General features: G+C 34.8%; 1 protein-coding gene across 2 annotated transcripts in view; it reads left to right on the top strand.

Annotated features, from left to right (window-relative positions):
* LOC136034647 (cartilage oligomeric matrix protein-like) overlaps positions 1–24,473 on the top strand; it is a 208,356-nt gene that overhangs the window by 159,794 nt on the left and 24,089 nt on the right. For both annotated transcript variants that reach the window (XM_065715952.1, XM_065715953.1), the window contains 3 exons: positions 3,532–3,707; positions 5,191–5,296; positions 16,787–16,908. In XM_065715952.1, coding sequence (XP_065572024.1) covers positions 3,532–3,707; positions 5,191–5,296; positions 16,787–16,908 — 404 coding nt within the window. The remainder of the gene's footprint in view (positions 1–3,531; positions 3,708–5,190; positions 5,297–16,786; positions 16,909–24,473) is intronic.

Genomic DNA, 24,473 nt, shown 5'->3' with positions numbered 1-24,473 from the left:
GCATGTCTTAAAGTTGTATGTAGAATCATTGTAACATATGCTATAGTATTGAAGCTTTATCATAACCGAATGGACATCTCCATTTGCATAATATAACAAATGCATCTTATTATTTACGTGTATCGGAACATGTGATTTAGCTATTACAGTGATAAGGCTCTCCAGCTTAACAAGAGAACCGGATATTCAAACCTACAATTCGGTAATTCAGTCACTGTGTAAAGAAGAGCGTCTGCTGCAAGTGTCTCCACTTTGTCTAATATCCAATAGGCAGGCTCAAGATGTATTCAGCGAAAATTTAACAATGAAAAAATTGTCTACGTTAACATAAGAACTAATGCACCCCCAGTGCTCAATTCAACCCTATATACCTTAATTCCAGACAATTCGATGCCAGATAGCTCAGATTTTACAGTACTCGCATCTAAAGCTACTCAACCGTGGACGTGGTACCCAGGGGGCGTGAATTCACGAATATGTTGGAGGGAGTATATTTTTCGAATTCAAGGAGTGATTTGGTTGTTTTTTGGACCTTTCAGTGAAATTACTATTAAAAAATGGGTTTTTTCAATGAAAATAATGATACTTAAAAAGTTAATTTTTCAAAATCCAGAACCACCCCCCTACCAATACCATCTACCGATTGAATTTCCTTACTCCCATTCGATTCCCCTGCTGAGGAGGTGCAAAATAACTTCCTTGCAACTAACTGGGGATGTCAGACAACTTTGTTCCAGGGAACCAAAAACTTTTTTCCAAGCGACTTTCCACTTACACCTGTAAGTTTCTGGGCCAAGAAAACCCTCAGGCACGAAAGCAGTGAAGGTTAGTGGCACAAGCCGCCAGCGTTGGGACTGGAAAATATTTTGTTTTGTTTTTTGTTTTTTTGTCTCGCCTGAAACCTATGTCTGAAATTTCTTAGGTCAAGTAGAATCAAATTTGCAAAAAAAGTAAAAAAGATTCACCTCAAAATGGGCAAAGGACACCCTAATCCACAAATGTCACTTTAGTTTGGGTGCATTGGCTCCCCACATCCCCAAAAAAGGGCAATTTTATTTCTTCAGTAAACTTGAAAATTGTACTTAAGTACTTGTGCCATATAGACCCAAAATGCATGAGCTAATGTCCAAGAAAATAACTAATAATCTTTTTCCTAGAATAGCCAAAAACCCGTAAGTTCCTAGGCCAAAGAATTCTCGTGCATAAAAAAAAGTCTGGTGACTCGGGCCCCTGAAACTGGGGCCACAGTATCTTTTTCCAACTGGCTTGAGACTTATATCGGAGAGTCCTTGGGTCAAGGGGAATCCAATTTGCAAAAAAAGTGAGACAATATTGGTTTCTGAAAAAAGCTTTCAAACCTTTTTTTACTGCCTGGAAGTTAAAACTATAATTCCCTGACCAATTGAACCCATACATTAAAAAAATTAGTTTGGAGGCACGACTCCATCGAAATTGCAGCCAAAAAAGGGTCATTTTTTCCAAATGGATTGTAACTTTCAAGAATTGCTGCCTGGGCTAAAGGGAGTTTTATTTTTAGGGTTGGGGTTTAGGAGAACCGCATGTGAGCCAAAACTCTTCTGTCCCTGGGCAGTTAAAATTTCCAGCAGAAAGTCTCTTGGTTAAGAGTAGCCTAATATATAATTGATATATAATTAATATATTAGCTTGAGGGAATCATCTCTCCGAAAATGGCGAAAAAACTGGGGCCACAATAAATAGAGAAAAAAATATCGATTTCGATAAAGGGCCTTTTTTTCAAAATGCCTTGAAACTTACACCCGTACATTCTCGGACCAAGGGGACCTTGATGTATAAGATAAAATTTGATTAGGGATACGGGCTCTCTTAAAATGGACTAAAAAACTTTCTTCAACTGTGTCGAAACTTATATCTGAAATTCCACTTGTTAAGGGGATCCCTATTAAAAAAAAGAAGCAAAACATATTGGTTCACCCTCAAAAGTGGGCCCAACAACAGGCAGGTTCCTGGGTCAAGAAGACTTTTACATTCAAGAAATTTTTTTTCTGGGGGTCACCCCATTCTTCCCCCAAAAAAGAGCCCAAAAATGCCAAAGAACTTTGTTCCAAATACTTGAAACTTTCAATGATCGTCGTTGGGCTAAGGGAACCGCTAATTTTTGCTGGGAGAGAGAGGGTATTAGAGGAACTGGTTTTTCATGATCAGCTTGAGACCTACAACCATAATCCCCTGGGTTAAGGGGGATCTAACGTGACGAAAAATGGGTAGGGCCGATGCGGGCCCAAAAAAATTGATGTCAGAGAAATGATTCGAGAAAAAAAATTGAAACTTGTTTTGGATGAATTGATTTGTGATGACCAAAAATGGACCTTAAATTTGTTTTGTCTCTTGGCTTGAAAATTATGGAGCATGTAGACAAAGCTGCGCTGACCTCAAGGAAGACAGATCATTTTGATATTTTGTTTTATCGATATTTTAATGATTCTTGACACCCAAATTGGGCCAATAATTTTTTTTCCTGATCGACAGAGAACTTCCAGTGTCAGTAGACTGGGCAAAAGTGACATTAAAGAGAGTAACACACTTCGGAAGAAAAATTTGGCTCCATCAACTCTTAGCTTGAAAAAATAGACAATTTTTTTTTTTTTGGCTAATCTGTCTGGCAATGTCAGGGCATATAGATAGGGCCAAAGGAGTCTCTATCAAGATGAAAAAGGAAACAACTCTGGTTGCATTAACTTGTGATATCCATTTTTTTTTTCCTATGACAACAAAACAGAACTTTTTCTTATAAATGACCTTGAATTGGATTTACTATTTATTCGAACAAAGAACAAATATAACAGAGAAGAACATAAAACGGTTTTTAAATAATGTGGCGGAGTCAGATACGTGTATATTTAAGGGCGTCTATACGATGGTTTCAGCCCTATAGATGCCCAAAAATTATGCAGATATTTAATTAACATGAATAAATCCCCTACGCATCCACCCGAAATTTGGTAGTAAAAATACCAGTAAAAACTATTGCACAAATCCATGGCTGATCGAACATCTTTATTAGATTTTCCGATTTTGCCAAATTTTCTAACAACAAATTAAAAAAAAAAAAAAAACAGAACAAAATTCTAGCTCTTTAGTAGAATAACTGACAAAGACTTTATACATCCTACAAGTAACCAATAATAAAACCATGTCAATCAAAAAATCAAAAGACATCAATTTTCAAAAAGTAAAAAAAAAAAGTTCTTAAAAGAATAGTGAAGACCTATATCAAAACCTAAGCAAGCAGAAATACAAACTTCAAACAATGCTATGAATGAACTAAGGAAATCTAGAATGAACAGAAATTAAAATGAGTAATCACACCGAACATGTTGATAACAGATACTGCTATGGGTAACTACATGAATCCTGGAATCAACAGAAATTAAAATGAATTATCACGCCAAGATCAACATGTACAGAAATTACCAAAAATAAGTGTTTTGTTTTTTGAACTTGTACTTGTTTCTTTCCCATGTAAAATTTTTTCAAGATATTTCCTCACAGGGATGGTGTCCAAGATACAATCGATAATTGCCCAAACCTTCCAAACAGTGACCAAAAAGACGCCGATGATGATGGTATTGGTGACGATTGTGATCCTGATGCTGACAATGACGGAATATTAAACGAAAGAGATAACTGTCCAATCGTTTATAACCCTAACCAAAGCGATGAAGATAGTAAGTTACTTAATAATATTATGTTCACAATCACGCGTTTTTATCTATTATAAATGAAGAATTCAAATCAAAATCCTTCTTTTTTAAAGATAAAATAAGACCGAAGTAAAACAAGTATACTTCATTTTTTTTTAAGCTGACGGGGGAAGGGATTAAAAAATGTCCACAAGAACAGGTGAATATTGTGAGAAATATTAAAAATCACGGCCAAAACTGCAAAAAAAAATCTTGGAATATCTGGTAAAATGTTCCTCTAACAGTGACGGTAACCCACGAAAATATAGGGGAAGGGTGGTGAAGGTTATTTCTCAAAATCGAGGTTGGAGTTTGCAATCTTGCAATTTCGTTTGTTGGAACTTTTTTTCGAAGCAAATCCAAAAAAGGGTATTTCTCAATGAAAATACAAAAAATATTTTTTTCATCTAGGTGGATATAGGGGGCCAAATGCCTTTCTCCAATTAGTGCCACTGCTCTCTATCTCCTGCGTACATTCATGCAAAAGGAATATGACGTTTTATGAAATCCAATTCTGTTGCATAATCTCAGGCGCTGCGGGTTCTGAAGACAATTGAAAAGCATACATAAAGATTTTCTTGGACTAGCATTCAGGATTTTATATTTTTTGCTGTTCTTATCTCACTGGACAGGAGATGGTATTATATTGGTGTCATCAATTAAAAGTTTACACGTATTCACCACTTCAATTTTGTGACAATAAGGCAACAAGGTTTAGAATCCCTATAGATTAAGATGCACAGGCGGAATTGCTCTACTCTGGTACGGGCAAGCCTTTTGCGAAGAGATGAACGTTTAGTTAATGAACTGGATTAGTGATTTTATAAAAATAACTATTCAGGTACAACGTTTTGTTATTTTTATAGCACATCAGCTGATGAGGTGGTACCAACGTCGTGGAAATCGAAAAAAAAAGCAGAGCAATACCTATTCGAAAATCATAGAAACTTACTAGGGGGAAATCATAAAATTAATTATGTTTCGTAGTTAATTTTGATGTTAATTGAACATAGACGGGAGAAATTGTTTCATAGAGAGGAAGGGATGGGATTTGATTCAAAACCATCAAAACAGAAAAAGAGAAATAAAAGAAAATTAAAATGCTGAAAAAAAGAATAATTAAAATCATTACAGTTTTGCGTGTGCTGGATTAGATACTATCTTTGGAACTACCTTGCTTTACAAGTATATTGATTATATTCTGAAGTTTAAAAGTTATGTTTAAGAACAAATCAGTGATTTGACCAACAACCTTTAGAAAGCCAAATATGCGCAAAAATGGACTAAATCCTTCGCCAGCCAACTATTACTTTTGGAAAACCCTATCCCCCCATTCTTTCAAAAATGAAATTTAAAGGTATATCTTTTCTCCTCTTAAAAACTTCTTCGGGTGCCATATCCCTTAAAAAGTGGATTATTAAATTTACTGTCGATTTCAATTACTTATTTAGTTTTTTTTTTCTTTCAGACGATGGTATTGGTGATATATGTCAGGACGACTATGATGGGGACAATGTCTTGAATTTTGAGGATAATTGCCCAAATAACACAAAAATCTATGCAACTGACTTCAGGTTTGAAATTTACAATTTAATTTTTTAAGTCATATTGCTAGTAAATAACTTTATTAATTTATTTTTTTAGGGTATAATGGCCAAGAACATCTAAAGAACATTATTATCTGCCAAATTAATTTGACTTTTATATGGTTTTGTTTTGCAAATTGAACTGCGAAAATCTCGTGTCTCTAGTTTAGGACCTTTCTTGTCGTATATTTATTATTCCACTCCACACTGAATCCTTAGAAATAAATGCAAATACACTAAAGGTCCTTCTCAACGCCCATCACTTGTGTAACATGAACAACATCAATCATTTGCATAACTTGGCAGTTAAGGGCAATTTACCGATAAAAGAGTACCTTGATAAGATTCCTGATAGTATTCATATGAAACTTCTTTGTCTTATGATGAGCCTACAACTCTGCTTTTTGTCATTTATAATGACGAACTTAGGAATTTGATTAGAGAAAAACATCCCTATTTTTTAGGGTGGCTATTGCCGTACTTGTCTACGGATTGTTTTGGGTACCGGACTGACTGACCGTATCTCGAACAGTAAGCTGTACGAAAAATGTGTGTCAACCCCGCTTTCAAGGGCTATATGGTTGAAAGGCTGGTTATATATGGTTGTATATGGTTAAAGGTTGAGATGGCTAGAGAAAGATCTGTGGATGATGGATGACAAATTGCCCAGAATTGTTCTTTTCGGGCAGCCGTCTAAATAAAATAAAAGGCAGGTCGCCCTCATATGGGGTGGGAGGGTGTCATAAGGAAAGGTTTAAGATAAATGAGTACTTCTTAAGAGGGTGTAAAGAGTGGAGCTTTGAATAGATTGGGATGAGGAAGAAGCTTTCGTAGCTCTGTTGGCCTCAGGCAGCTTTATGTGTTTTCAAGATATCCTATAAGAGTTCTAGGAAAACTTTAACGATATTTATATTCTTTTGCCCTAACATAATTATATTCGATACCTTGAAAATACTTTCAGTTGAAGTGAAAAAATCCTTAAACGGTTTTGTCAAAACCATACACGGGTGAACTTAGTATTAGGAAATTATATTATGAGAAACTGTAGATATAGAGTATTTAGCTAAAATATATTTGTTATGAAAGAATTAACATCTAACTGTTATAACTGAGACATGTTTAGCTATAAAGAAATAGTACTTACCTCAAAATTTATGTATTTTTGTATGTGATTTAAAAAAAGTAGAGCATCAATTCTATTAAATGGGGTGGCTCATTTTCATTTTTAATGACTCACTTTATTTTATTTCATCATATAGCAACCACTTGTGGCCAAGATAGAATAATACAAGGAAGGATTCATTTCGATTATTTACTTCATTGCTTCATTTTTACTATCTCTGGTTATTCTGGGCCACTCTGGGTTTCTTTACTGTGCCTTGAAACTTTTTTGTTAACTAGGCCTAACTACTTTTGTTTATTTACTACCAGCAAAATTTATTCCCCTCTAATTTATGAGTTTATGCCATCAAAGTAGATTAGGAATTTTTCATAGTTTAATCCTATTTCAAATCTTTCTTTAAACTGTGTGTATTTTTTGATCAAGTCAACATATCATATTAATTAAGTACTGTTTTTTTTTATTCTTGAAATTAAAGCCATTTATGCGTTTTTATCATGTTTACGTCTCTTTTATCAATTAAATAAACTTTTTCCAGAACTGTAACATTAGTGGTAGTGAGTTAACGGAAATACAAAAAATGGGGTAGTCAATTAACTGAAAAGTTCCTTGAGTTCTATACACTTGGTGTAATTTACTACTGTACGAATATACATTAAAACTTGCATAGCTTTGTAGCATAGATTGTATAATAAAAGACCTGTTACGCTTGAAATATTTTTCCATGTTCAGACTTAAAAAAATGACAAGGTGAAAATGACAGCCCTGGTTACCCTTTCTGGTCTTGTATATATTTGATTTATAATCCAAAAAATTCTTTAACATATGGAAAGTTATGTAGTGCCCGAACTACAGTCATTCAAGTGGAAATAGGACCTTTGACATCTGTGCATTAATTAATTATTTGTCATCCCCTTAGAAAGGACAAGGTGGCAGTTTTTAACGGAACTACAGTTCAATCCAATGAAATATTAACCAAAGAAAAAATGAAGCTTTTAAATCTGGCATCTGTTAATTATTGTCGCGTGTCTATTTTTTTCGATGGTTCTTATCTGTAACAAGAAGAGCATGACCCACAAAGCAAGTTGAAATATTGTCTGCCATGCGGTTTTTGATAGACTGACAGGAGCATACGGGCCATTTGAACATTTTAAATTTATGATAAATAGTATGGTGTTAAATTTGGAAGAGATCTTTTTGAGAGACATTCCGCATAACAGCGTGCTCTCCATAAAACACTAACGAGAACTGAGAGCATGACTAAGGACTCATTTTCTATGGGAAAAAAAAAATTAAGGATTATAAAAACCACCAAGTAAAGATACGAGGCCAGGTACAGGCAATAGCAAATTTTTTCCCTTTGATGTTGTGTCTTATCGGTGTACAGTGGACTTCTTTATTTATTCTACTACTGCTACTACTACTAATAACTCACCGTGGTAGGAAGCGGCCTGAGGCCAATACAGCTACGCAAGTTCCTCCTCCATCCAAATCTATTCAAAGCCTTCCTCTTTGCACCATCCCAGGAAATTTCTATTTCCCTTAAAGCTTTCTTTATGACATCCTCCCACCCCAACCACGAACGACCAGCTATCCGTTTAGCCCCAGCCGGTTGGCCAAAAAAACAATCTTTGGCAATCTGTCATCCTTTATCCCCAGAACGTGCCTTACTCATCTCGACCTTTCTCTCATTATACTCCTACAAAGCGGGACTGAACCATACTTTTCGTACAGCCTACTGTTTGAAATACGGTCAGTCAGCGGGGTACCCAGAACAATCCGTAGGCAATTCTCTGGAAAACATTTAGCAAATCTCCATCCACTTTCTGAGCGCCCATACTTCAGAATCATATTTGACCACTGTCATCACTCTAGCTTCAAATATTGTAATCTTGGTTTGTGGACTTATCTTCTTATTCTTCTAAAAAAATTTAACTGTGAAAAAAGAAATCCTGAATCTTGGCTATTCTACTTTTAACATCTTCACTAATCCACCGCGTTTACTAATAATACTACCCAGGTAAGTCAAGCTGTCCACCTGATCAATCTTTTCGTTACCTTCTTCACTTCTATCTTAATTTATTCGCAGCCTCGGCGACTTAGTCTTCTTAATGTTAAATTTCAAACCTATTCAAGCACCCTGAACTCGCAAAACCTCTAAAAGTTCATTCATTTTGCTCACATCTTTATCTAGGATGCTTCAATCATCGAGAGAGAGAGAGAGAGAGAGAGAGAGAGAGAGAGAGAGAGAGATGGGTTTATTAGTATAAATTAAATAAAAAAAACAAGTTTTTTTAACTGAAAATAAGGAGCGAGATTAAAACTTAAAACGAACAGATATTATTCCGTATATGAGAGGGATTATCCCCTCCGCAACACCTCGCTCTTTACGCTAAAGTTTGACTCTTTCTCTCAACTCTGTTTTTTAAAACAATAAAAAACTTTAGCGTAAAGAGCGAGGCGTTGCGGAGGGGATAATCTCTCTTATATACGGAATAATTTCTGTTCGTTTTAAGTTTTAATCTCGCTCCTTACTTTCAGTTAAAAAAAACTTGGCTTTTTTTATTTAATTTCTGAACGTTTTGAGTTAATCCATCTTTTGATTTCAGCTCTTCGCAGATGAATAATTAAAACAAAATTTGCATATTTATTTTTTTGGCTAAATGGCTTTCACATAGTTTTGATCGAAAGATTTTGAGAAAAAAGGAGAGGGGGAGGAGGCGCAGTTGCCCTCCAAATTTTGGGTACTTAAAAAGGCAATTAGAACTTTTAGTTTTTTACGAACGTTTTCATTAGTAAAATATATACATAACTTACGAATTAGCTTACGTAACGAACTTCTATATTCGTATGTTTTATTACGTATTTATATATATAGATATGAGGGGGTTCACCCACTCGTCAATACTAAAGCTTAAATTTACACTAAAGCTTAAATTTGGTCCTAATTCCTTCAGAATGACCCCTGAATTACAATGGCCGTAAAATGAATAGTTGAAATTACTAAAAATACTTTAGCGTAAAGAGTGAGGTATTAGGAGGAGGTGAGCACCTTATATGCGTAATATTTTTTGTTCGTTTTAAGTTTTAATGCTGCTCCTTACTTTCAGTTGAAAAAACTTTTCATATTTATTTTTTCATTGTTTTTTAAAATAATGCTAGAAAATCCTGCGCCCCCTTCATGGAAATTTTCTTCCCCCATGACAAATTCCTCCACAGAAAGTTTCCACCACATAAACCCCTCTTTTCAACCCCTCCTCCCAACCAAAAAATCCCCCTGAAAACGTCTGTACACTTCCCAATAACCATTACTATATGCAAACAATGATCAAAGTTTGTAACTTGCAGCCCCTCCCACGGTAACTGTGGGGGAGTAAGTCGTCCCCAAAGACATAATTATAAGGTTTTTCGACTCTGCTGAATAAAATGGCTATCTCAGAATTTTGATCCGACGACTTTGGGAAAAAATTAGCGTGGGAGGGGGTCTAGGTGCCCTCTAAATTTTTTTGTCACTTAAAAGGGGCACTAGAAATTTTCATTTCCGTTCGAATGAGCCCTCTCGCAAAATTCTAGGACAACTGGGTCGATACGATCACCCCTGAAAAAAAAAATAAACACCCATCCATGGTCTGTCTTCTGGCAAAAAACACAAAATTCAACATTTTTGTAGATGGGAGCTTGAAACTTGAACGGTAGGGTTCTCTGATTCGCTTAATCTGATGGTGTGATTTCCGTTAAGATTCTATGACTTTTAGGGGGTGTTTTCCCAAAGCAAATTTTCTCAGGCCCGTAACTTTTGATGGGTAAGACTAAACTTGATGAAACTTATATTTTAAAATCAGCCTTAAAATGCGATTCTTTTGATGTAACTATTGGTATCAAAATTCCGTTTTTTAGAATTTTGGTTACTATTGAGCCGGGTTGCTCCTTACTACAGTTCGTTACCACGAACTGTTTGATAAACAAAACAAGCAAATTGCCCGAAGCAAACCTTGTTTGGGCTTACAAACCCTAGTATACATACAAATAAATACAATACGAAAAAGGAGAGGAAAATAAAAAGAAAGAAAAGAAGAGGAAAAAAGAAAAAAAGAAAAGAAAAGAAAAAGAAAAAAAATATTGAATTACCCTGCATTTCGATCGATACAGGATTACACTTCAAAAAAGACAAAACAAAAAGAAACTAAAACCACTTGACCAGCATCGCCTAAAACTAAACGAACATCTTGGCTCCACTTGAGGGCACTCAACTATCAAAACCATATATATTAAGGCAAAAAAAGCTTTAATTCCCGCCAAAATTCACGAAAATTTTCCATGTTTCTCAAAGTCGTAGGTAAACAATTCAATGCTTGGGATCCTAGATGCCGAATAGAAAATTGAGATCTACGGGTAATAGCAAGCTGACGACGAATTATATTGGACTGTCTCGTAAAATGTGTGTGAATATCACTTCTTAATTCAAACATACTTTTAAAACATATTTGGTAAACAATTTTGAAAATATTTATATATAAACAGGCTTCGATAAAAAGTAATAAGTCCTGCTAAAGGCAATATTTTGCAATCTTTACTCCTCTTTTGTACCTGGTCTTTAAAACCAATATCGCATAACACCCGAAGCGCTTTATTCTGCAAATCTCGAATATGATGGAGATGAGAAGGAAATGTACTACCCCAAACAGTACAACAATATAGCAGATGAGGATGAATTAAGGAATAATACAGTGTTCTTAAAATATCTCTTGGGAAAATGTACTTCAACTTTCTTAAAATACCAACATTCCTAGCGAGTTTAAGAATAGTATAATCTATATGTTCTCTAAAACTAAGACATTCGTCAATTAAAACTCTTAGACATTTTGTTTAATTTATTCTTAAAATACTCATATCAGCAAAATTAAAGCTGTTTATCGAAGGGTAATAATTTGAGCTCCTATACAATAAAAAGCAAGATTTACTATAATTCAAATTTAACCTATTAAGCTTCATCCACTTTTGCACAAACTCCAGACAAGAACCAATACAACTCAACAGCTGAATTGCTGTCTTTGCAGCCACTTTATATGAGTGTTTTGCACAAAGCTGGGAAAACTACTTTTTCTTATAAATCATATTATAAGCTTTGCATAAATCATTTATAAAAACTAGAAATAAAGCGGACCAAGAACAGATCCTTGAGGTACTCCAAATTTAGCATTACTGACTGAAGAAACATTATCCCCTATCTGTACATATTGAGTTCTTTATTTTTAAAATGAGGACATTAATTCAAGAAGTGGTCCTCTAAAACCGCAATTTTCTAATTTGGCAACGAGCATAAAATGGTCAATGCAGTCAAAGACTTTACAATATCAAGAAAAACAGAAGCAACATTCATACCATTATCCTACGCATTACTCACGAAAGATGTCAAAAACAAAACAGCAAGGTCAGTAGATAAACCCCTCCGAAAACCAAATTGATTTGGATTAAAAATGACTTATTCTTCAAAAATTCGATGACTCTCTTAACTTTTAATTTCTCTAACAATCTGGATACTAATGGTAATAAAGAAGCGGGCCTATAATTTCTTAGTACATTTTTATTCCCGACTTTATATACAGGAATAACTTTTGCAATTTAAAAACAACTTGGAAACACTCCAGTCCTAAAACTTTCATTAAATAAATACTCTAAATGACCGGAAATAACAAGATATTACACGAAATAACAAGATCGCTTCAAATAGAAACATCACTTGTATTCAATAAATATTTTTAAAGCTACCTACGTGCTTAGAAATAACTATACTATGAACCAAATCCTTCCCACATTAGCAAAATGACGGCACATTCTATCAGCAATTGTATTATCATTATGTATACCGTCAGGAAATATACCATCATAATTAGGATTTACGACGGATTTTATAATTTGCCATGTTTTTCTAGGGTTACCTTCACAAGATTTAAATTGATTACGATTGTAATCAGCTTTAGCTTTACGAAGTAGAGTATTTAACTGATTACTATAAATCTTATATTCTATTTTATCACTTACACTATTACTAGCCGCACATATTTTGAACAAATACCTTCTTCTAATAATAGTCTTTAAAAGAGCTCGAGTAATCCATGGTTTCTTTGCAGTTTCTCTACTACGAGTTACACTTTTACGAGTACTACAATCAACCAATAAACTTTTTATAATTGAATACCAATTTTGAAACTTAGCATTAATTACTTTTTATATCTATTTTGCGAATTTGTGTTAGGCCTAGTACTGCTACTAAAAAATTCTAAACACTTGTTAATATTCTAAAATGGTCAGACACTTCATTTATTATCAAACTTGCATTATGGTAACTAATATTAGCAATAATATTATCAATCCACGATGCTGAATTAATAGTGACCCTTGTTGGGACTGTAATCGTAGGTTGAAATCACCGCACACAAATATAGGAAAGTTTCTACTCCTAATCATGTCCAACTGCTCTTCTAGTAACATCAAAAATTCATTAATATTACTCGACGGAGGTCTACAAACAACAACCAATCAAAACACCTTAGTTTCCTTGCTAACCTCTAATACCAAACTCTCAAATACCATTTCTTTATTAACCCTTTAGAAAGTCCTTTCTAACGTAAGAACTTAGTCCACCTTGCTGACGAGTTTCCCTATTCTTAAGACACAATCGATAATTGCCTATTTCTAATAAACTAAAATTATGATTCTGCAACCAAGTTTCATTTAGAGCTAATATTTGAATTCCAGAAAACATACATAGTTCATTTAAATATGCTGCACTGTTTTGCAGTCCCTGACCATTCAAATGGAAAACTGTAAGAGAGGCACTAGGCATCGATTAAGAAATATCAACTAGGCTAATACAGCGTCCTTTTTTTTTACTTTTCTTTACAACAAAATAATCAATCCCTCTACTTTCATCTACTAACTCCAGATAAGCCAAATTGAGTGGACTATTCTCAAGTGGACACAATCTATCAAAATCTACAACCATATTCAAATTTTTCATAAACAACATATACAAACATACACTTAAAAAAATAAAAGAAAAGGGAGAAAAACAAAAAAAAAATATTTGCATGGACATACTACATAATTATAATTTCAATGTAAAACGCCACCTAAACACATTGGTTGGCTTATTTTACAAAATTAGTTGATCACATTGATTAAAGACTTTCACTCCATTTGCTCTTTCGATACGAATAACTGCGGAACGGAATTCGAAACCCAAGACGATATACCAAGTGTAGTTAATTTATCTTTTATTGCAAATAGCTTTTTTTCGAGCATCACGAATAGAAATAGGTGCATCATCACTCAAATGAATGTTAATGTGATTAGCTACTGACTTGCCTTTCAGCCTTTTGCCTCATCCACCTTAGCATCAGATGACCGAACAATCACCTTAAAGAATTTTTTCTCCTTCTTTACCATCACAATAGAATAATCCGGTACTTCAGACATCTGCAAAACGTCCTCACAAATTTTTTCAAAAATTACTTTAGTTTCATTTTGGCGTTCACATGGAACATTCCACACAATTAGGTTGTTGTCATTAGATCTATATTCAAGGGACATTGGACGGTCTGATAAGTTAGAGGTAGAATCTCTGAACAAACGAACCTCTTCTGAGACAACACAGAGATGTTTCTTGAGTTCATCAACTTCAGTTTTCATGTCAGTAACATCAGCATCAGCACGATTAACTTTTGTGTTTAAATTTGTATGTCCGGATTCCACTGTTGGAATACGGCATTCCAAAGTTTTTAATCTACCATCAACTGACTCCAAAACCTTTTTATTATCTTCTACAATTTTTAACATCTGAGTGAAACTATCAGCCAAAGATTTAAAAGTTAACATATCATTAGCCTTGGAAAACACTGAATTTAGACCACTTGATGCATCCGAAATATCAAACATGGAGCGGTTTGATGGGCCATTATCACTTGATGCATTTTCAGTTCTTTTCTGCTTTTTTCTTTTCCCCATATTTGTGTAAAAATATACTAAACAATCTTAGCCGGCTGTTGATCCTTTTCTATTTTCCCTTCTTCATTCAATTCTTTTTCCCTACTTCAGCTTCCCGAGCAAACCATGAAACATAGGGAAGTTACTAATCTTGAACACTGTAATTCATTTCATAATACTTTTTATGTTGGTGCCCGGATCATGGTGTTACTCGTTCAAAGTCAAATTCATGGAGTACTACCAGTCAAACTAGTTCAATTCAAAGCAAAATATCCAATAAGCTATTATCCTCTGACACAAAATGATGTTTATGAGGGGGTCGATTTAAACCCTTTTACAGAGAATGCCTTGTAGATACTACTAACTGATGACCAAATTTATAATGAACTATGTCCAATCGAGATATACTAATGCGATTATGCAAGTTACATAAATAACATAACAAGAAACCGATTTTTCTCATTGATAACTCTCAATATAAAGATAGGTGTTCACGGAATGAATGCTATTTCATAACTATATAATATACATAATTCTAACATCAGCATAATCTAAGTCCAAGAGAGCTTTTTCTCCCCATTTGATTGTGTGTTCTCCCATTGCCTTTTCTATGCTCCTTAAGACAAAGTCCATCAAAATGATCCATATAAAGGAGGATAAAATACAGCCCTGCTTAACTCCTGATTTAATACGAAACCAGATGCTAACCTCATTTCTTACCTTAAGCGTAGGAATGTTACTCTCTTATGTGTTTGATAACCCAGGCACTTTTCAATTCTTAACCTATGAGTAAAATACTCAGCCCAGGTGATGGCAAACCCTCTAATGTGTCTTGCCATTTTCTGAATGAACCACTAGAAAAACAGTGCGTAATAACACGATTTTGCGGCAAAAAGAGTGAAAATTGAAGAATTGACTAGAGTGATAAATTTAAAATTAATTTGATAAAAAAAAGAATTATTTTGCCAGAAAAAAAACTATAATTTTTAAAATAATATGTGTTCTAGGCTTCAGTCTTGTATATTACCTTAATTTTTTTGTTCTTTTGGTGTTTTAGCAAGTTTTTTCCCTTTGATATTGTGTCTCATCGGTGTCTAGTGGACTTCTTTGTCTGTTTTACTACTGCTACTACTACTAATGCTACTAATAGCTCACCGCAGTACCGAGCCGCTTGAGACCAACACAGCTACGCAAGCTCCTCCTCTGTCCAAATATATTCAAAACTCCCTCTTTGCACCATCCCAGGAAATTCCCACTTCCCTTAAAACTTTCTTTATGACATCCTCCCACCTCAACCGCGAACGACCTGCTTTCCGTTTAGCCCCAGATGGTTGGCCGAAAAGGACAATCTTTTGCAATATTTCATCCTTTATCCGCAGAACGTGCCCTACTCATCTCAACCTTTTTCGCATTATACTCCTAGAAAGCGGGATAGAACCACACTTTTCGTACAGCCTACTGTTTGAAATACGGTCAGTCAGCGGGGTGCCCAGAACAATCCGTAGGCAATTTCTCTGGAAAACATCTAGCAAATCGTCATTCACTTTTCGGAGTGCCCATTCTTCAGAACCATATTTGACCACTGTCATCACTCTAGCTTCAAATATTCTAATCTTGGTTTCTGGACTAATCTTCTTATTCTTCCAAATATTTTTAACTGTGAAAAAAAAGAAACCCTGAACCTTGGCTATTCTACTTTTAACATCTTCACTAATCCACCGCCTTTACTAATAATACTACCAAGGTAAGTGAAGCTGTCCACCTGATCAATCTTTTTGTTACTTTCTTCACTTCCATCTTAACTACGCTTGGCGACTTAGTCTTCTTAATATTATTTTTCACGCCTATTCTAGCACCCTGAACTCGCAAAAGTTGTGAAAGCTCATTAATTTTGCTCACATTTTTATCTAGGATGATTTAATCATCAGCATAATCTAAGTCCAGGAGATCTTTTTCTTCCCATTTGATTGTGTGTTCTCCCATTGACTTTCCTATGCTCCTTGAGACAAAGTCCATCAAAATGATCCATATAATATAGGATAGAACACAACCCTCCTTAACTCCCGATTCAATACGAAACTAGCTGCTAACCTCATTTCTTACCTTAAGCGCCGCAATGTTACTCTCTTACATAGTACTAATCACTTTAATGTATTTGTTTGGTATACCATGCAAGGATAAGACCTTTGATAAAGCTTTTCTATCAGCAGAACCGAACGCTTAGTTCATAATCTACAGAACTGAGGACCAAAGGTGTTTAATAGCTCAGGCACTTCTCAATTATTAACCTATGAGGGAAAGTTTGGTCGACACATCCTCATACCCTATTGGTCCATGGATTTTAGTATATAAGCTGAACTTGTTATTTTTAGGACTTACCAGACAGTCGTGTTGGATCCTGAAGGAGACTCCCAAATTGATCCAAATTGGGTCATCTATAATAAAGGAGCTGAAATAGTCCAGACTATGAATAGTGATCCAGGATTAGCTGTGGGTGCGTATATTGTTCTTTTTTACTGAGAACTCTTCAAACTAGTGCACTGAGAGTCATTCGGGTTATTTTTTTTCTTCAAGTGAAGATAATGGAAAAAAAAAATTAACCTTTTCTCCGCGGGGATAAATAGTGGGATAATTTTCTCACTCTACATCATCTTTTCCAAAAAAAGAAACAGAAAAAGAACGAAATAAAAACTAAACGTGTTGTCTTGAAATTATAATACGAATGTTATGTGCTTTACAGATAAACCGATTGAAATAAACTTAGAAATATAGTATACTTGGAAGATACTTAAGACTTGGTACAGAAACTATATTTTGTTAATAATTTTCTACTTAAAAAAAAATCAAAGCGAGTCAGGGACAACGCTCTCGCGTTGTTTTTAATAAAGACACACAAGCTTTTAACATATTATTAATTAAAAAAAAAAAAACTTTTTCCACAAAATAGGTTTTTCGAAGAAAAGTAAAGAACTCTATTAAACCAAAAATGAGCTGGGGTTTTGTTTCAATCCCAAAGCCTTGTTATATGATATTTAGACTATATTGAATAAAATGATTATTTAAAATTTGTATTAGATGCATTTCGAGACAATACTACCTGTGTGTGTGGGGGGGAGGGTAGCTACCCTATCTGATTATTTTGACTCTTAAAAATGGCACTAGAGCTTCTGATTACCAATCACCCTCCGATGTTTATGTGACCACGCTTTCTATAAACACCTTATATGCCCCCGGGGCATAACTTACAGTCCTTACCCTGAACGTTGGGGGAGGATTTTTCATCTTTAAAGACATAATTTCTGAAACTTTCAACTACGTTGGACAAAATGCCTGTTTCAAAATTTTTATTGGGTGTGTTTTAGGAAATGATGGGTGTGGTAGGGAGTATTTGCCCTCCGATCACTTTGACTGATAACAAAGGCACTAGTCCTCTTAATTTCCAATCGAATGAGCCCTTTTTGAAGTTTCTAAGACAAAGATTTCTATAAAAAAAACCTTATATGCCCCAGGGGATAACTTACAACCCTTGTCCTGAGGGCTGTGGGATGTTGTTATATGAAAAGACATAATTTAAAGACTTTTCAACTACGTTGAACAAAATGACTATATTAAAATTTTGATCGGAAGTGTTCGGAGAATTGAAAGACGTAGGGGGGGGGGGCTTTGCCTTCGAATTACTTTCAACCATCAAAAGGGGCACTAGCCATTTCAACTTCCAATCGAACGAGCCCGTTTTGAAGTTTCTACGACAACGCTTTCTATTAAAAATCTTATACGCCCCCGGGGCATAACTTACAACCTTCACACTGAGGGCTGTGGGGCTGTTATCTTCAGAGACATACTTTTCGGACCTTTCAACTTCGTATAACAAAAGGGCCATCTCAAAATTTTGATTGGATGTATTTGGGGAAGTGGTGAGTGGGGGGGATTAGTTTCCCTCCAATCACTTTCAACTATTAAAAAGGGTACAAGTCGTTTCAATTTTCAATTGAATGAGCCCTTTTTTGAAGTTTTTACGCCAAAACTTTCAATAAAAACCCTATATACCCCAAGAGCATAACTTACAACCCTTGCCCGAAGGGCTGGGGGATTTGTTATCCTCAAAGACATAATTTCTGGACCTTTCAACTACGTTGAAAGGCTATCTCAAAATTTTTATTCGATGTGTTTGGGGAAAGGATGGGCGTGGGATGGTTGTTAAATGTCCGAATCACTTTTGACTCGTAAAAAGGGCACTAGCCGTTTCAGTTTTTAATCGAATCATTCCTTTTTGAAGTTTCTACGACAACTCCTTCGATACGAAGTGCCCTGGTTAAAGACAAAAATAAATAAATAAATAGTGTATTGCGCCAACGTCATTCTTTACTTACGTCGCGCTATTGCTCTGCCTACGATTTATTGCTTTCATTTCTTTACCAAAGCCACTCTACATGGAGGATGAAGTCATAGAAACTTCAAATGGGGCTCACTAGATTGGGAATAAAAAATTTTAGTGCTCATTTTAGAATCAAAAGTGTTTGGATGGAAAACGGATTTTTTCACTTGTCCTTTTTTGGTAGCCCCCCTTGTAACTTTCAAATGCATTCAACCAAATTTGTGAGATACCCATTTTGTTCAAAATAGTCAGAAGGCCCAATAATATGCCTCTGGTGATCACATGACCCCAAAGGCCCTGGGGCAAGTGGCATGAAATATTGCATAATGGCAATTGTTTAGATATATGTTTGGTAATGAGATAGAGGAGGTCTGCAGTATCTCAAGAACGGCTGACGATATTAAGCTGAAACCTTCAGAGAATGTTCAGAGAATATGGAACTAAATAAACAGATGTTATATACATCCATGTTGTCAAAAGGGCGCATCTACAATATATCGGGAGCATCTAAGGTGTTAGGTTAAGACTTTAGGGGAATATTGGGAGGGTTCATATAAAACAAAAGACACCATGTGCGTCCAGGTTGTAAAAGTGACTAATCAGCAAGATCTCAAGAACTAATAAGGATATCAAGATGAAACTTTCAGGGGATATGAACTTAATCAAAAACACCCTGCACATCCAGGTTGTCGAAATGGCACATCTACAATATTTCAGGAAAAGCTAGGGGTATTAAGTTGAAAGAAAATATTGAGAAGAGTGTTGAAATAAAATAAACACACTGTATATATCGAGATTGTAAAAATGGCACATCAGTGATATCTCAGAACTTGCTAAGTATATTAAGAAGAGCAGAAACTTTCAGGGACTTTTGAATTCTAGCAAACAACCTTATGTACATCCAACTTGTCAAAAGGGCTTGTTTTCAAAATCTCAGGAACGGTTAAGGGTATTATGTTGAAACTTTCAGGGAATCTTTGGAGGATGTTGAACTAATTAAACGACACTATATACATTCAGGCTGTCAAAAAGCGTATCTGCAAAATCTCAGCAATGGCTATGGGTATAAAGTTGAAACTTTCAAGGAATGCTAAGGAGGATGCTAAAATAAATCAAAAGACAGTACGAGCTTCCAGTTTTTTAAAAGGTATATCTGAGTTGAAACAGCTAAAGATGTTAGGTTGAAAGTTCCAGGGAATGCTGTGGAGGATACAGAACTAAATCAAAACACGCTATTTGCATCCAGGTGTCCTAAAGGGTGCGTGTGCAATATATCTGGATCTAAGGGTAGCATTAAGTAAAAACAAAATAGGAGTGTTCATGGGGTGTCGCATTAAATCAAAAGACACTATGTGCATTCATGTCGTCAAAAGGATCCATCTGCAGTATCTCAAAGCCGGCTAAGTGTATAAGTTGAAACTTTCCAGGAATGTTGAACTAAATCAAACACATTATATCAAAAATATTTAAGGTAAGTAAGTTAAAACTTGCAGGAAATGTTTATAGGAACGTTTATGGGGGATCGGAATAGCAAAACACCGGCTAGCTCTTCCATTTAAAATATTTAGTTTCTGTGACGACAACAAACGTGCAAGTGCCTTGACTGTGGTTTCTGTTTATTCCCCAGATCACGCACTGTAAGCTGTGTTTGCTTTTTTCTACTGAACTTTCTAAATTAAGCTTTTTCGTACAAATTCTCTTCGAATTTGTATAATAAAATGGTACATAAAAGTTTAATGATATGGACTTTTGGGCTTTTAGAGGGTTTTGAAAAGATCTATTTGGCTTTTTTTTCCCTAAATGCCCCCAAATAAGACGTTTGTATCAATCTATATTTGGTACAGCAATTTGTTATCTTAGTTTCATATTAGAGACTCCTGAAGGGAAGCTTCAACAGGCGGTTCACAAATGCGGGTATAATTATATTTAAGGTAATAAAGGCCTGTGTATCAATTTGATTTAACTGGCACTTGCAAATTAATCCCTTTTCCGAATGAAAACATTTATATGAGCAATGGAGAATTTGCACAACTTACAGCCCTTGCCTTGGGTTCTGCATTGGGTTATATCATCCCCACAGATACCTACATTTGACTTTTATACTATTTTGAACAAAATGGCTGTTTCTAATTTGATCAAATATATTTGAAGGCTAAGAAAATATATAGGAAGGGAGCCGATTGTCCTCTAGTCACTTTGACTCTTAAAAAGAACACTAGAACTTTTAATTTCCAATCGAGTGAGTCCTCTCCGAAGCTTTTAAAACCATCATCAAGGCTCTAGAGCGTTGCCTCTGATTTTTTGTTTCATTCCAGGTTTCACTTATCTGTTAATAATGATTTATGTTCGTTTTAAGCTTGAATTCCATTGGACGTAACATATGCTTGTCTTTGTTTTGGTGTAGCTCTTACCTTTTCTTTGAAAATTTCTTTTGCGGGAATTTTTGTGATTGATTTCCACGAGAAAGTATCCACTTCGTTCACTGAAAGTAATGAAAAAAAATGGATGCTTCCTTGACAGTGTCAAAGTGTAAAAAATTTTCCTTTTTTTTTAAATTTACTGGCACTTGAGTAAAAACTAGGAAAACAGAGTATAATTCTTCATACATACTCACTTTTTGCTTGTTTGCGATTTCTGCTTTTAAGATTCAGCTGACAAAGGGAAACCCTGAATTCAGTCTTCATTCATCTTCTGCGCAGGAAACGGAAGGACCACCTCCTCGGCCCCTAAGAAATGAGTCACTGGTAACCACCAACATTCAGGGTTACCAGCTGGACACATTTTATGTTAAAAAGATCCCATCTGCCGGGACACAATGACATAAAAGGGCAAAAAAGCGACAAATTTAAAAAAATTGTGAAATGAAAGATCATAAAAGGGACAACATTTTATGAATTTAAGACATTGAAAGGAATATTTCCCAATTGGCTATATATTTTGGTAAGAAAAAGTCACTTTTCACAAAATAGTGCTGTTTTTGGGTATTATTGTTTTTGGTTTACATGTTTATATGATTTGCACTCTTCCACACTAAGTCATTTTTTTTTAATGTTTAAATTGAATTTTTCGTTTTAATGGTATTTGATATTAACTGGTCAATTTGTAAGCGTTTTGCAAAGCGTTATATTGGTAAAGAATACAGCTGATAAAAAAATAACCTCATGTTTTGAAATTTCAAGATGGACACATTTTACCTAAAACCGAATCATTTTTGAATGCTCAGGGGAATATTCATGAGCCAAAAAGTTGACAACCCTGCCCATGTTCCTTTACAATAGTTTCTCATCAGCAATCCATGAATAGTTTTCTCGAAAGACAAATCAAGTTCAGTAAACAAATCCAGCTTGTCAAAAATATGTATCCGCAATATCTCAGGAACAGCTAAGAGTATCAAATTTAGGCTTTCAGGAATTGCTGAGGAGGATGTCAAACTAAACAAAAGACAATATATGCATATAGGTTTTCATAATAACGTTTAAATGACGCTATGGCCAGTAGAAGTTTTAAAGGGTGGTAGCTCTACTTATGTCTGTGTTAATTTCTGCTCGTTTTGAGTTTAACTGGATTATTTATTTTCATGTCTTTTGATTTTAGGATGTATTTATTTATCTATAGCAGTATATGTCATCTGAATGTTTGATGTAACTATTAATTTCAATATCTGTCACTCAGAACAGAAATTAATCATTTTCATTTATTTATTGATAGCAATTTGTGCTCTCCTTAAGATTGAATTAAACTTTTGTTAGTGCTAGATTTTAATGTGGCTCTTTACTTTCCTTTAAAAAACTTCTGTTTCCGAGAGCTTTTTTTTAACCAATGACTAAAATGGAATTTGACTTTTCTTTTTCAATAGATTGAGCACTATTTCCTAAATTCAACGACAACATTAATTGTATTGCTTGAAATCATTTCAGAGGGTACAATTTTAAAAACTGAATAGGCCAGGAACTGCTGTGTCACTACTTAACACAACAGTGCATTGGTTATCAAACGTGCATGTTTCAGTCACACGATCTACCATAGGGTCTGGGTCCTAATTTTTTTTTTATGATTTTGCAAATCTAGGTTTTGATAAATTGTTCAAAGCAATACTGAAAAAAAAAATCCAAATTAACAGTTTGTGGCAACGAACTGCAAGTAAGGAGCGACTCAGTCCAGTAGTGAGCGAAATAACCTAAAAAACAGAATATTGGTAACAATTGACACATCGAAAGAATTGGCTTTATATGCTAATTTCAAATATAATATTCATTAACCTTAATGTTACCCATCAAAAGCTGTCAGCCTGAGAAAATTCACCTAATTTTGAAAAAGGAGGAAACACCCCCAAAATATCAAGTGATCTGAATGATAATTACGTCATCCTATTCAGCATATTTGGAAACAATACTATAGAGGTTTCAAGCTCCTGTCCACAGAAATGTGAAATTTTTTATTTTTTGCAAGAAGAAAGATCACATATGCGTTTTTTTGTGTTTTTCTTTTTTTTTTAGAGGTGATCGTATCAAAGCAAATGTCCTTGGAAATGGGAAGGGGGATCATTCGAACGGAAATAAAAAGTTGTAGTGCCCTTTTAAGACAACAAAAAGATTGAGGGGCATCTAGCCCTCCTCCCACGCCCTTTTTCCTCAGACATTCAATAAAATTTTAAGATAGCCATTGTATTCAGATTGTTGAAATGTCTAGTAACTTCGCCGTTGATGATTGCAAGACCTCACATAGCCCCTGGGAACGGGGTTCTAAGTCACACAATTTTCCTATTGCTCAACCACAATAGTTGTTATTGAGAAGTTTAGGACTTACGGGATTTTCTGGTCTAGAGGATATGTTGATTTTTTGGGGAAATTTTAAATGGGGGGAGGGGTGGAAGGGTATTTCCTGGCTTTATTTGAAAGAAAGGTTATAAATTTCATAAAAGAATAAGTTTATTCAACTGAAACTGAGTTTTTTTCATTGTTTTATTTAAAGTGTACCCGTTTTTCTCTCTCTTAAATTCTTTGAAAGCAAGGGTCAACATTAAAACTTCAAAAGAACATAAATTATTCCGTATGTGAGATAGCTAACATTTCCTCAGTCCTAGCTCTTTACGCTGAAGTTTGACTTTTTGTTACAATTCTTTGAGAAAGACTGCTCAAACATGAAGGTCCTTGAATTTGAGAAAGATGTGTTGTTAAAGAACTTAAAGACTTAAGCGTAAAGATCGAGAGTTGAGGAAGGGGCAGCCCCTTTCATATACAGAATAATGTTTATTCATTTTAAGTTTAAAATACACCAATAAATCATCAGCACCGAAGAAAAAAAAATGTAAAATTGAACTTTAAAAATGAAAGGCTTAAGCACCTTATTGTTTAAAGAGCAAAGACTTTTTGGAATATGACACTTTCAAATTACGCATTTAATTATAAACTCAATTGTAATATATGTTATTATCTATTTTCTTGGCTTTAGTTTTGTATTTTGGTGAGACTTAACTCTTCAGTTTACAGGCCGTTCAGTTTTTTATTCATGCTTCCTTAGCCCTAGCCTATTATTACGTATCTAAGAATCACATATTTGTATGACTAATTCTAAAACTTAAAAAAATAAAAAAATTAAAGTTTAAAACGCTAAATAGTTCTTGTAACTTTTAATGGATTTACAACTGAACTTTGCACTTAAATAATATTACGAGCACCACTTAC

The sequence above is a fragment of the Artemia franciscana genome, chromosome 13, assembly GCF_032884065.1.
Source record: "Artemia franciscana chromosome 13, ASM3288406v1, whole genome shotgun sequence".
Classification (NCBI taxonomy): domain Eukaryota; kingdom Metazoa; phylum Arthropoda; class Branchiopoda; order Anostraca; family Artemiidae; genus Artemia; species Artemia franciscana.
The sequence above is the reverse complement of the archived record's forward strand: the minus strand, read 5'-3'. Positions and strand labels throughout refer to the sequence as shown.